The sequence below is a fragment of the Dysidea avara genome, chromosome 6 (assembly GCF_963678975.1).
Source record: "Dysidea avara chromosome 6, odDysAvar1.4, whole genome shotgun sequence".
Classification (NCBI taxonomy): domain Eukaryota; kingdom Metazoa; phylum Porifera; class Demospongiae; order Dictyoceratida; family Dysideidae; genus Dysidea; species Dysidea avara.
The window spans coordinates 18,102,351-18,116,780 of NC_089277.1; the positions used below are offsets into that span (position 1 = coordinate 18,102,351).

The 14,430-nt window shown below is 38.2% G+C and overlaps 2 protein-coding genes across 3 annotated transcripts; one reads left to right on the forward strand and one right to left on the reverse strand.

Moving 5' to 3' along the window:
- Position 1: 1 nt before the first annotated feature.
- On the forward strand, positions 2-2,170 carry LOC136257902 (uncharacterized). Its single transcript, XM_066051222.1, has 2 exons — positions 2-76; positions 126-2,170. Exon 2 carries the CDS (start codon positions 281-283, stop codon positions 1,889-1,891), a length of 1,611 nt encoding a protein of 536 aa, XP_065907294.1. The 5' UTR covers positions 2-76; positions 126-280; the 3' UTR covers positions 1,892-2,170.
- A 1,290-nt stretch (positions 2,171-3,460) lies between these two features.
- Positions 3,461-14,408, reverse strand: LOC136257606 (max-binding protein MNT-like). 2 transcript variants are annotated; one of them, XM_066050855.1, is made up of 6 exons: positions 14,190-14,408; positions 14,072-14,132; positions 10,922-11,035; positions 10,789-10,863; positions 10,606-10,654; positions 3,461-5,091 (listed from the first exon to the last, which is right to left on the reverse strand). In XM_066050855.1, exons 2-6 carry the CDS (start codon positions 14,120-14,122, stop codon positions 3,626-3,628), a joined length of 1,755 nt encoding a protein of 584 aa, XP_065906927.1. In that variant the 5' UTR covers positions 14,123-14,132; positions 14,190-14,408; the 3' UTR covers positions 3,461-3,625. The 2 variants fall into 2 exon arrangements, with proteins under 2 accessions (XP_065906927.1, XP_065906926.1); XM_066050854.1 differs by having other exon boundaries at positions 14,060-14,132.
- Positions 14,409-14,430: the final 22 nt, after the last annotated feature.

Genomic DNA, 14,430 nt, shown 5'->3' on the forward strand with positions numbered 1-14,430 from the left:
ATAAGCGCCGTGGCTGGCCACGAGCGACCACGAGGACTAATTAATCAATACCTCGACTAAGATGGAGGAGTGTAAAGTGAGGGAAGAAAGTTCCTTAAAATGTAGCATCTTAAATCTTCCTGTAGAGCTGTTGCTGTATATCGTATCTTTTCTACCAGTGGTACGTGATAAAGTGAAGTTGCTATACGTTTCACGAACACTAAGAGTTGTGAGCAAAACACCATCGCTATGGAGTGAGTTTGTATGGCCATTTTATGACCATCGAGAGGAACGTTCTGTGATGAACGTGTTGAAGGCTTGTGGAGACTACATTAAACGATTGATGTTTCCTGACCACGTGCCACCTACGTCACTGATTGGGATGCTGAGCCATTGTAAAAATGTAACACAACTTAGTCTACCACCAGAAACTAAGATAGACTCTGAAGAACTCAGACTAGCTGTACAACACATGAAACATTTGGAGAAGTTAGAAGTTCAGTTATGTACTGGTATCAAGCCATTACTTCAGATTGGTGGGTTAAAGGGACTCACAGTACATGTACCAAAAGAACATCATTCATCCTGTGGTCCATTTGTACAGGTGTGGATAATGAGACGTTGTATTCCTTGTAACTTTAGCATTATCACTGAAAGGTTTAATTTTTACAAAGAGGTTGGTTTTCTAGAGTCACTGTTGCGACCATATTTTACACCACTGATGGGGTACACTTCCTTTTTCAAGCTATACTATTACTTTGAAGTACCACTAAACCTTTTCCAAAATTTACCAGTGTTTCAGTTTGAGTTTGGTAAAAATACTGTCCACCCATTCATAGATGCTAATGATGTTGGAATAACAGGTTTGGACTGGCCTGTCTTGGCATTGACAGATACTCCATGTAATGGCAAAAGAGCAAGTATTGCATCAAATGCTGTGCGTGATATATTTGAACGTAGAAACTTCAGTTTGAATGTAGACAGTCTTGCTTGTGTCACCGAGTTTAGTTGTCAGTTTTTAGATGACTCATTTAAATCTCACCAGCTGGAACAATTGGCTCTTGCTTGTCCAAATCTTCAGCGTCTTAACTTACAAGGCAATGACTGTTTACACAGTTTGAAAGGTCTTCGTGCAATTGTTTCCCATTGCCCTGATGTGTGTGGGTTAAACTTGATGTACATTGGAGTTGAACAAGTAGAAAGTCACCTCGGATTGTGGGAGTTATTGAGCAAGATGAAGCTAACACATCTTTTCGTAGATACTTGTTTATTTTGTGGCGATTCCGATGAAGAAAAACTGGTACAGTTGTTTCAGAAATGTTCTAGTCTGCAAGCACTACAAATTGAGCGCTGTTACTACCATCACAACTGTGAAAAGTGCACAAAATGTAGAGTCAATTGGTCATTGTTGTCTCACTTCCCAGTACTAAAGTATTGCAGGTTTTCTCCTGACCATTCAACTGTCTTACAGGATATTATTAATGGTTGTAAACAGCTGACAATACTATCATGTAATTGTTTTAATTCCAAATCTCTCTCGGTCTCATCAGTTTCTACATGTCATTTGCAACAGTTGAGCATTACAAAACTTAAGACCAATATTCCTGACATCTTCATGGAGACGGTATCTGCTCATGGTGGACTGGTACATGTCGCTTTTGATGTACTTTCGGTGTCTGCTGAAGGGATTACCAGTCTTGTTGATAATTCCCCTGGACTGCTGACTTGTAACATATCTGTGCAACAGTCTATCACGCACGATCAAGATGACTTTGAGGGTTATTTAAAACAAAGGTTTCTTAGAAGAAAACTATTCAATGTTGGTAGGTTTACAATGCAAGGTCGCAGTGATTGTATACCCAGAACTGATCTTTATCCGTTGTGGCATTGTCACGAAATGTTGTTTGTTTAATCATTGTAAGATAATTATTATGTACTTATACTTTACCGTGCATTGAAGACAAGTTATATTGTTATACCAGCTTTTTGTTTACTGTAATTAGTGGAATTAACTGCTTCAATAATTCAACATGTACGTATTTTTGGCATTGTATGGGCTTACTGGAGGTTTCAGTATACATGCAGACATAATAAAGTTTTACTGTATCAGGTGTTTTGCTTGTACATCACACTTGATATATGTATGTGTTTCATCTGCTTGCTTTGATGTAGCAAAATTTATTAAACATCTAAAAATGGTGTACTTGTCTATCTTATCAACCAGCCACCTCCTATAGGACTTCATGGTACCCCACCCCTAGCCTTGTTTCAAGATAACCCCAGCATCAATTCTCCAGGAACAGGCCTAGACAAAGCCATCCATCTTGGTTGGCTGTTATTCTCTTCAGATAGCTATACACCAGCTGTTAAATATCATGCATGCTGAGCATGATCATGCATCAACATAATTATATCATACATTATTATAGGAACTACAATTACATAACTCAAGTACTGCCTGTACAATATATGCCATGCCATACTCTAATAGAACAGTCAGTGACTAGTTAACCTAACTCCACAGGAAACAGTATCTTTACTGTTGATTATCAAGCTATTCAGAACGTACATGGATGTATAAGTTCATAATAATGACCTTATGAATTTTACAGCATTGCAGGTTAACAATTATTATAACAGAAGGTGACACAGTAAGATAATAGTAGCAACAGCATTTAATTATATATGGTAACCACTTGGAGCAGCTGTCTACATAGATATTATAGCTTGTCCTAGCCTTCAATGTCTTAACTTGTAAGGCAACAACAAGTACGGAGTTATTGAGCAAGAGGAAGTCAACACATCTGTTCATAGCTACTTGTGTAGTTTGTTGCAATTCTGACGAAGAAAATTTAAAACTGGTGCTATATAACATTAAATTGAGTCCTGAAAAACTGTGAAAATGTCAAGTCAATTTGTCCCACTTCCCAGTACTCAAACTAGAAACTGATGAGGCCTGAGTGATAGTTGGTAGAATCAAAACAATTACATTGTCATTAGCAATTGTTCATGATAACAGTGTAATAATGGTTAGGATAAAACCTGCAGTATATGCTTATAGCTAATATGTTTTGATTCCATTTCATTGAGACAGTATCAGCTCATGATAGATTAGCTTTTGACATGTATTAATTTTGGTGATGTGTCTGCTGAAGGAATAGCAGTCTTGTTGATAGTTCCCTGGACTACTGACATGTAAAACAACCATGTGTGGTAGTTTGTCAAGCAGCACTATTAAGATGATCAACTTATCAAGAGTTATTAAAAACAAAATTAAAACTAAATTACACCTGGCAGAAAAGGTTAGGGGTCACTATTAGGTTTGACTGAAATAATTAGAGTACATACAGCGGGGTTTTGCTCATACCCCACATTCCACAAATTACTTCCATTGAAGCAACAAAACACCCAATTATTAAAAAAAAAATTGCTGAGACTCTCAACACACAAGAGTATATTTCTTTCTAAATGCACTAATGTCTAAACATGGTAAATAAATATAATAGAAAAAAGTGGCTATGTACAATACACTAAGCAAAAAGGGAAAATAAGACAAAAATAAGAATTAAAACATTCTAAAATACAATTAAACATAAGCATATATATACAGAAACGATACATAATATGAACGTTGAACAAAATGAAGTTAAAAGTCAGAATCCATACGTGGTCTCTTTAAAGAGGTTCCTGTGAAAAGTGAATCAGATAGTTCCAACGGACGTTTATTGTCAGTATCAGAACTAGCCGTAAAGGCATCAAGATCACAAAGATGACTCAAATCACCTGAATCTGACAAAGGATCATCGACCATCTCCGGAGTTTGAAGCAACTGTGTGGTATCATGTTCAATAAAGTGATCACTGCCACTGTTACCTGGGACTTGTTCTGTCATGGCAGCTCGAGTACCAGACGATGGGAAAGGTGCATATTGTGGGGTAGCCTGTGACGAGACGGTGTTACTAAACGGCGGAGTAGCAGATGAAACGACAGATGCGATGGGTACTGTTTGAACAGTAGCTGGCAATGTTTGTTGTTGTTGTTGTCCTCCAGATTGTGATTGTGGTTGCAATGAAGTGATAAGAGCATTAAGCAGTCGTTCAGCCTCAGGAGATAAGTTAGTTCCCAGTATGGCATTCAAGCTGACCTGAGTGGCAGATTCCAATACAGTAGAATCAGCTGACTCCTGTGTAACAATATTACTAGTTGTGGCAGCCAACTGCTGTATTGATATTGGCACAGTGGTCTGAGCAGGGACAACTAGTTTAGGAGTTGGTTTGTTAACTTCTGGGGCCTTAGGTAATGATTCTACTGGCCATACGTCAGTAGTAACTGGGTTACTTGCTGCAGTCGCTGGTGTGGTAGGAATTTCTGCCATAGCAACTGGAATAGGTACCTGTCGGTTTGCTGTTGTTTGAGCTTTATCAGATGTGGTTGGCTTCTTTTCTATTGCCATTGCTGTTGATGTAGATGTTTCACCTTGTATCTTCTTAAGCTGTTGAACCCGAAGAGATTGAGCTGCAAGAGCCTTCAAGGCATTGGCGAGATTAATGGCAGTTGGGTTCTGCTGTTGGGGTGGTGCTTGTTGAGCAGTAGTGTTATTCTGTGTTGTCACAGGAGTAGCTGTAACGACACCTCTAGGGACTTTCCCACCACTGCCAGATACAATTGGTGATGCTACCACCATTCCTGCAAGATTGGCTTTGATCGGTTTAGCTGTCATCGTACTTGTAGGAACATTAACTGGAATTCTACTACTACTGCTTGCAACACTGTCATCATCATCATCTGGAGAAGTTTGAGGTTCTACAGAAGACATCTCCGGTGCAGCGTAGTAGCTACTAGGCTCAATTAGTGATGATGGAGAAGGTATGTTGTTGGAGCCCTGCTTGTGGACAAATTTATCCATAAAATTCTGTGCAGATTTCACCGAGAGGTTCTGTGTGAGAATGGAGTTCTGTAAGCGGCTGGCAATCTGAGCGTTCTTCTCTTCCCAAGTCGGCCGAGAGGCATTGTAATTTTTCATCTTCTCTGAGATCTGGCCTGACAATGATTGAAGAATTTTCTCTGCACTTTCAGTTGAACCAGATGACCTTGACTTCTGCAGCAACTTCACTGTAAGAAAATGAAATGAAAAATAAACACATAGCCTTAGATGGTACTGCTATAGACACAGAATAAAGTACAGGTACAAGCCTACAATACATGGCAGTGCTCTATCCATTTCATTCTATAATCACATACACAGTACACTTAGCAAGTACATATGGATCTGCAATACTGTGTACTGCTTATTACAGTACATCAAAATGACTGCTCTATTAGAATATTTTACTAGAACAACCACTGATTGCTCTATTAGAGTATTTCAATGTGATGCACTTTTTGTTAATGCACCGACTGCCTAATTTGATATTGAAGCTGCAATGAGAGAGGAACAAATATACTACACACCACAACTCTGTGATACTTAGCAACACAACAAGTCTGCATATTCATAAGCAAATGCAAGAAAAACAGAAATTTGAAATGACATGTGAACATCTTAAATCGCTCAACGTCTCACTCACATACGTGTAGAAAACCCCACCACAATGGACTATTTTTGGGACAATCCAGCAGTGGATTTCAAGGATCTGAACACTTACTAATTATTACTCAAACAATCTGTAGCACTCTCTAGTGTCAATGATCCGAGTATAAATACTAGCTAGCTATGTATGTGACATGTTACTGTACGAACAGCTTTATGTTGGTGACATCAAATACCAAAAAAGTGACTTTGTTTTCCATACAGTACAGTTGAGGTGCCAACTACACTTTACATCCCACCAACTGTACTTTATGAAACTTCAAAGCTTAGCTGTTATCAACCCTCAGGACAGCTGGGCATGGACAACTCAGTAATCAGCAACTTAATCCCCAGAGGTTTATGGTTATTACACTAAATTAACAGGTTTGTTGTACACTACAAGGAAGCTGGAACACTAGCAATAACCGGACTATCACCACTCACCAGATTATCACCATTCACCAGACTATCACCACTCACCAGATTATCACCACTCACTGGACTATCACCACTCAACGGACTATTACCACTCACTGGACTATCACCACTCACCCGACTATCACCACTCACTGGACTATCACCACTCACCAGATTATTACTACTCACTGGACTATTACCACTCACCAGATTATTACTACTCACTGGACTATTACCACTCACCAGATTATTGCTACTCACTGGACTATTACCACTCACCGGACTATCACCACTCACCGGATTATTACTACTCACCGGACTATTACCACTCACCGGACTATTACCACTCACAGGATTATTACTACTCACTGGACTATTACCACTCACCGGATTATTACTACTCACCGGACTATTACCACTCACCGGACTATTACTACTCACTGGACTATTACCACTCACCAGATTATTACTACTCACTGGACTATTACCACTCACCGGATTATTACTACTCACTGGACTATCACCACTCACCGGATTATTACTACTCACTGGACTATTACCACTCACCGGACTATCACCACTCACCGGATTATTACTACTCACCGGACTTATTACCACTCACCGGACTATTACTACTCACTGGACTATTACCACTCACCGGATTATTACTACTCACCGGACTATTACCACTCACCGGATTATTACTACTCACTGGACTATTACCACTCACCGGATTATTACTACTCACTGGACTATCACCACTCACCGGACTATCACCACTCACCGGATTATTACTACTCACCGGACTATTACCACTCACCGGATTATTACTACTCACTGGACTATTACCACTCACCGGATTATTACTACTCACTGGACTATTACCACTCACCGGATTATTACTACTAACTGGACTATTACCACTCACCAGACTATTACCACTCACTTTGGCTAGTATTGCTAACACAAATATGTACAGTATGTGTATGCTGCCATGTTAGGGCATTTTATCTTCAATCCAGCAGCTAAGGTTGGGCAATATAACAATATACCATTGCTATTGTGATAAAAGCATGAGACGATAATTGTATCAAGGCTATTTTTACATATCGAGTTCATGGTATATCGTGATATATTGCTTACAAAATGAAATATCATTAGTGTAGCTGCCTTATAAATGCAGCAAATTACATTATATGGTTGTGTGTAATTTTTATAGCTTAAGGGTTGTTTATTGGGATGGATACACAACACGAGTTAAAGAAAAACTTCTACACTTATTAATATTTCATGGTTTTTCTAATTTGCATTTAATATCGTGATAATATAGAATATCGTGATATATACATACATGATACATCGTGGTGCACTTTCTTAATATCGCCCAACCCTACAATCCACTAAAATGTTCCATAAATAATTTAAAGCATCACTGCTGATGCTTTACAAGCTTCACTTTGTGCTTTATCTAGGCTGCACGCCTTGTGCTCTATTATTTGTATGGCACTTGTAGCAATGCTTTAACATATAAGTAATGATAACACACACTGTATTAAATTCTACAAGCCAAACTTCACAATCATTACTTGATAACATCATGTGGACTAGAAAAATTGGATCATGTGATCTAAAGAGTACTGTTGCTATTCGAATACCAAAATCCTTCACGTTTTGCAGAATTCGTTTCATCCCTAGTACTAAAAATATAACTGGGATCATGGATGAGTATCTTGATTCTACCAACCACATGTAAGCAAAGCAACAAAACTACTACTCGACTGCCTCCCAATGAACATACGCACAAACAGATGTACTCAGTTAAATGCTACAGCTATTAGCCTAATGTGAAAATTCAGTGCAGCTACTTTTAATGGTGACCATAAGTCAGGGGTGAATAAATTTTGGAAACCACTTTAAACTACAAACCATTCTTGTGAAATATCGAAAAGTTAGTTGACTGCATAGCAAAAATTTGTGATACACGACCAATTCTTTCTGTACTATTTGTAGTGTTGCACCGATAGCCAAAAAAGCCGATTTTCCGATAACAGCCGATACCGATAACCAATCCGATTTATATGATCTAAGTGAACTCATGTACTAATCTGAGTGTATGTATAGATGTCAAGAAGGGAGTCAGGACTAAATTATCAGACAAGAGGAATAAGCAATATCATTAATTTGTTCTGTTCTTCTTACAGGTAAACTGATGATGACCTCAAGAACATTACAAGCCATTAATAATTTCACTGCTGACAAAGTTTATTGTATCATTTGTTGTACAGGTTAAAAAGTATATAAGCTGAATGACAATACATAGTTTCAAATAGACAAACAAGGTTATTTTCCAAGTACTAATACAAAGTTTTTAAAACAAAGTTCAAAGACAACCAGATTAACTTTCCATGTACTATTTTAGTACTAATGCAAAGTTTTATAAACATAGTTTCAAATAGACAACCAATTCCATGTACTAAAGCAAAGTTTTTTTAATGAAAAGGAGCATTTCTGTTCTTTCTGGAGCCAGTCGGTTTCATTTCTCGTCATATATATATATATATATCTCCAGCTGTGGAAAACAGTCTTTCTGACGCAACTGCGGTAGGAGGAGGTGCAAGGTAGCGCCTTGCCAATTGTGACAGTTGGACAAAACGATGTTTGTTTTCCTTCCACCACAGGTCAGAGTTAGCTCAATGAAATTGTATGAGAGGTTCTCTTAGGTACTGCTCATTATCTGTATTATCAGTCTCACCTACTACGCATGCACCAGACTTTTCAATGATTTCACTGAAACAATTCCATATACCTTTGGTTTGTTTTGATTGTATTGGGGGAGGCACTATTGAAACACCATTATCATTGGTCATTTCAGACAACTTAAAGTTTATGGTTTCTAAAGTTGTTGCTCGTGTATCACTCTCAGAAAAAAAAAAAACTTGTTCTTGAAGTGTGGATCCAGGAGGGTCGCTACGGATAAAATAGTATTCTTTTCGATATCTGCATAACGCCTATTCAGCGAAGCCAGCATATCAGCTTTCATCATTCGTACTCCACGATCACTATCATCATTTTTCTCCAATGTTGAACGGAGAGCTTGAATAAATGGTATTATTAAAGATACCGATGCTGCGTCTGTTGAAATTGATTTATTTATTTCTTCAACACATCCCAGCACTTTAGCAACTTTTCCAGCGAGATCCAGTTGATTAGTGGTAAGCTGTTGAACATCTTCATATTCTGTTGTATATGCAGCTAACGCCATCTTTTGTTCTAGTATTACCTGAAGCATGTAAAGAGTACTGTTCCAGCGGGTAGAAACATCCTGCTTTAGTCGATGCTGCTTCAATTGGGGAGTCTGTCTTGCATTGACTTCAGACGGTCATATGCAAGAGGTGAACGTTTGAAGTGCCCTACTATTGTTGACAAGTAGCTAGAAGATCTGTGACTGCTCTCTGTGAAAAAATCCCATCATTTATGATTAGCTGCAAAGTATGAGCAAAGCATCCAAGATCTTCAAAATCCCCATCAGACATCACCTTCACCATGTTACTTGTGTTGTCTCTTACTATTAGATGAACTTGCTCATTGTCAATGCTCCACTTGGAAAGCATAGCATTGTAATCCCGACACAGCATCTCTCCAGTATGTGAACCTGGTAATGAATATTCTGGAATTGTCGTGCATTTTACGTATGCACAGTCTACATTAGTATCGGTTGTGATCAAGTGAAAGCCGATTAATCGGCTGGTGGCCAATATCGGCCCGGTTCCGATTGTCTAACCGATTATTGGTGCAACACTAACTATTTGTATATTCTTTGGATGTTACAAAACTCTCATGACCAAAATTAAACTTTCCTTTAAAGAATGAAACCTTGTTGGTCTAAATAAGATGAGACTTCACCTTGGAAATGGCTACCCAACTGCAAGAGTTTTAACCTTATTCCATTTAAAGCTCCCTCAGTAACGACCAACATGAACATGTGCTTGTATGTTTACCTGGAAGCCTGATATACTGTACACAAGTATAGAGATCACTACAAACAAAGTAGCTTTATGTACATGCTGGGTAAACAAACACCACAGCAGAGAGCATTCCAACAGATGTCTCAACCACACAAGATTAATTCCTTGTAGTATGGTAAAGCAAATGTGTAAACACACTGAAGAAAACACCAAGGAGGGTACAACAGTTCTGTTGTAGTACTCCTTGTTGATACAATTTGAAAATTAAGAAAAGTTCAATATAATCTAATAGTGGTATCCTACCTTCCCACCATCACATTATTTGAGGTCAACTTTACTAAAGATTTATACTACAAACGCATGTAATAATTATGGCACCTAATAGCTTTCTTCCTACCACAGAATGAGGCATAGACAACACTCATGTCATGCCCATCCTTCTTTAACAAGAGACCAAGGTACAGAAGACAAACTAAAATCCATCACAACAAAGCTATCATTGTTTGGGTCAAGTTTCATAGTAATATGCTCAGCTGTGAGATACCTGCTCTATCAACACCACTTGTATAAATGATAGTGTTATGATTATCACATAAGCTATCCTAGTGTGTATAAGGTATGTGTAAATCATTACTACACATGGGGATATCTTACTATGATAGACAGTACACGTACCTTGCTCTTCAAGAATGAAATTGCTTTGTCGAAGTGTTTCTATTTCTTCCTATAAGAAGACACAAAGAATATGCATTAAAATATGTCGTTTCGCCTGTGCAAGTGTGTGTGTGTGTGTGTGTTGCACAAGTTATGATCCATACACGACCACAAAAGGATATCACCCGACAGCACAGAACTCACCTCATGTTGTTGGTTCTTAATTTTCATCTCCTTAATAAAATCCGACGCCTTATTCAGTATCAGAGCCCGAGATATCTACATACACACCAACACAACACCATGTGACATAGCCACTACAAGTACACCACGTCACCTTCTCTCCAGCCACTGCTGGGACCACATCACGTAGCAGACTGAAGCTGTCCTTAATATGGTCCCTACGTTTCCTCTCCAACTCATTGTGGTGATAACGTTTTGATACCCCCATCTAAAAAAAAGAGCACATCAATGACTGAACAGTCTACAGTAGAACCACTTTCTTCAGAACCAAGTGATTTTTGTTGTAAGTTTGCTGTAATATAGGGATATTCCACACTCAGAGGTTTAAAAAGTATGGGCCAGAACTGTTGGAATCAAAGCTTGTTCAAGGTTTTTTCTATGTGACAAAGTTTGGTAAGAGAGGTTCCATATGTCTATGCCAGTCACCAATATTTTCTGAGTCGAATTATGCAGGTGGGTAGAACATCACCAGTCCACTTTACGCAGGAGACCTCTTCACAAGAAGTCTCACTAGAGATACAAGTGTAGTTATTGGTATAAAAATTGTCACTAGATTAATAGAAAAAGTCTACCGTACCGTGCCAGATGTCAGAAAGTTAGGTGTTTGCCTTAAACTGTATCAAATTTCTCTGTTCTAATTTTTGATGCGTCTCTGCCTAGTCAAAAGGCCTAGTTCTACTCTATCATTACTATGATTGTGATACCTAATAAAGGCCAATAAGATCACATTTCTTTCACTATAACAACAAAATTGGTGGCTCAGATGGGATTGCTTTGAATCAAGTTTTGAGTGCAATAGCTGGTTCTCTTAGTGTGTCAAGTAATTCAGTGAATTTGACTGACCATGTAACTACAATGAAACTTCACATAATGGTATCTTTTAGAAAAGACCACCTGACCATGTCAAGTAGGTCTTTAAAAAGTATGCTTTATGGTTAAAATTGAAACCTGTGCATTAAGGACACTATAATAGGGACCAACCAAAAGCGTCCTAATTTTCCATGCCTGTTTATGTGTTAAAGAATACTTTAGGAACATTTCCAAGGTCCAGATTATGCAGGTGTCCACATTTCAAGTGTCCTGATTAACAGGTTCCACTGTACTATAAGACCACTACCCACCTAACACAATTACCAGGTTTTTTTGATATACTACATACAACCCGTGCATGTGGTTTACCCATGAAAAAACCAATGGAAAACTATACTGCATATATGTAGCTATAAGGTAACATATATACACCAGGTTTCCTGTCGAGTGCAAGCCCAGCACAATTACAGCCAGGGCTGCAACAGACCATCAAGTTACACAATGTCAGCTTTACTGCTACATAGAATTGTGACTACAGTAGGCATTCGTTGGTAACCTGGCATTTATTCAAAACCTGAAATTTATCAACCCCCCCCCCAAACTAAACGGGACCAGACATTTATACCGGACCAGAGACAATATGGCATTCGTGTTCACATTAAAATTGTATTGAAAAGAGTAGTATCATAGATGCAACTAGTCGTCATATTTTTTAAAAAGTATCTATAGTTAATATCTAAACAAGGCACAACGCTAGAACACAAAATCAATAGAAATGAGACTATATCTATGATCAATGGATAAATGATCACTAAAGATGTTGTAGAGATATAAAGTTGTTCTTTACACATAACAGGAGAAATGTCTATTACAATACTGGAAAACATACTAATTGTGGGAATCATGCAGCATGCACTTTCCAACAGTTTCCATCAATTTAACAACATTGGTTTTCAAAATATTTTTCCTTTGTGAAGATAATGGTATGTCATAATGGGTTGTGGCTTTTTGGGCTGCATAAATTTGCATAAAGTCTACCATCGTTTATACAACAGACCACATCACTACAAATAGTATCAGTGTTGTGTAGATGTATTTTTAAAACTTATACAACTCTTTGATCTGTTTGAACACCACAAAAGTTGATTAATGAATGAGGCAGACATGGATTAAAATGTTAAAGCATTGTCAATTAGTTTAGGACATCCACAAATGAACTTAAACTATCATTCAGACAGAGAAGGGTACTTCTACTTGTCTCTCCTCAAATAACAAAACCTTCTCTATAAGCTGTGGCATTTCATTTGCACATATATCAGAAGTGTTATCCCCTTAGGGATCTGCACGAAGGCTAGAACATATATATATACAACTCTCAAGATCATATGGGAACCCATAACACATATTATAGTGTCTAAACTATCGGACAATAGCTTATGTTTAGTATTAAAACACACAGGCAATAAAGGACGTTATTGATAACAGTTTAGAAGATAAACAATGCCACATCTAACAGGGACTACCACTCAAATTGTACAATGTTTCCAACATGTCATTTACATTTGAGGCAAAAACATAGACAAATTCACACCACATTAAAAGAAGTAATAAATCGCACAATGCTAACCTATTTTCAGAAATCTGTTAATGTGGACACTCAAAATAGATACTTGTGTAATCAAGATGCTTTTTAAAGCCTAAAGGCAGCCTGCACTACACAAACTCAGACACTCACGGTTGGTCGCTAGGACCAGCTTACTGAACATCAGCACATAGGCAATCGTGTAGCAATTTTCAAAACAACATTGCACTGCTCATGTACAATTAGTAGGGGACCAACTAGTGCACACAACCAAGTTAGTTCAAAGGGTATGTTAACAGTAATTCACTTTCCAAACTACATAGCAACATAATGCCTTTATGAACACTCATTATGGGGATAATGAATGGTGACTTCCTGATAACAAAACATTTAAGACAAGAATGTTAATGCCTCTACCATACAAACACCAACTCCACCAATGCTACAGAATCTCAACACATTTCATTCAGGTCCAACAACTTCATCTACCAAACATGGCAATAGCACTTGTAACTTGATATAACAAAAACAGAACAAACCTAGTTGCCTTCCATAATCTATTAACGCTTCTAATATTTTATTAGAGCAAGTAAGGCGAGAAATGCCAACTGTGCAATACTAGAATTGACCACATGGCTAAATGCCATTGCAATTGCCTTAAATCTCCTAATTTATTGTTAGGCATTGAAGAGTTGAAAAGGCTAAGCACAGAAGTTTAACTAAAATAATGTGGTAATAATAACTATACGAAAAGGAGAAAAAAGACAACTCCTGAGTGATTCGATCCGCAGGCCGATGGGACAATGCAACATTACGCACCGGTACCCTGCGTATTCTTACCCGCCCATTCACCTCATCATCGCCATCTGTTTCTATGTCAATATCCCTGTCGTCTTCAACCATCTTGCGTCTCCTGAAAACGGCCTCATTTGAAATTGATACTCAACAAAGGCTGTCATATACGAGGTACCTCTTTGAATCAGTGGTGTCAAAATTCCCTCCCTCTGAAAAGTTGACGGGCGCTTCCCAAACTGCTCTCTCCTTTCGCGCCGTTAGAAATGTAACTGACTAGAGTATGATTTAAGTACAACAATCCGACTAAAGAAGAGATATTCCGCTAGTCTTCCAGGACACCCATCTTTTCAACAATCACGTGTCGCCACATGGGCATAAAACGTGACACTAAATTACCGCGTTTCCGTATATTTTAG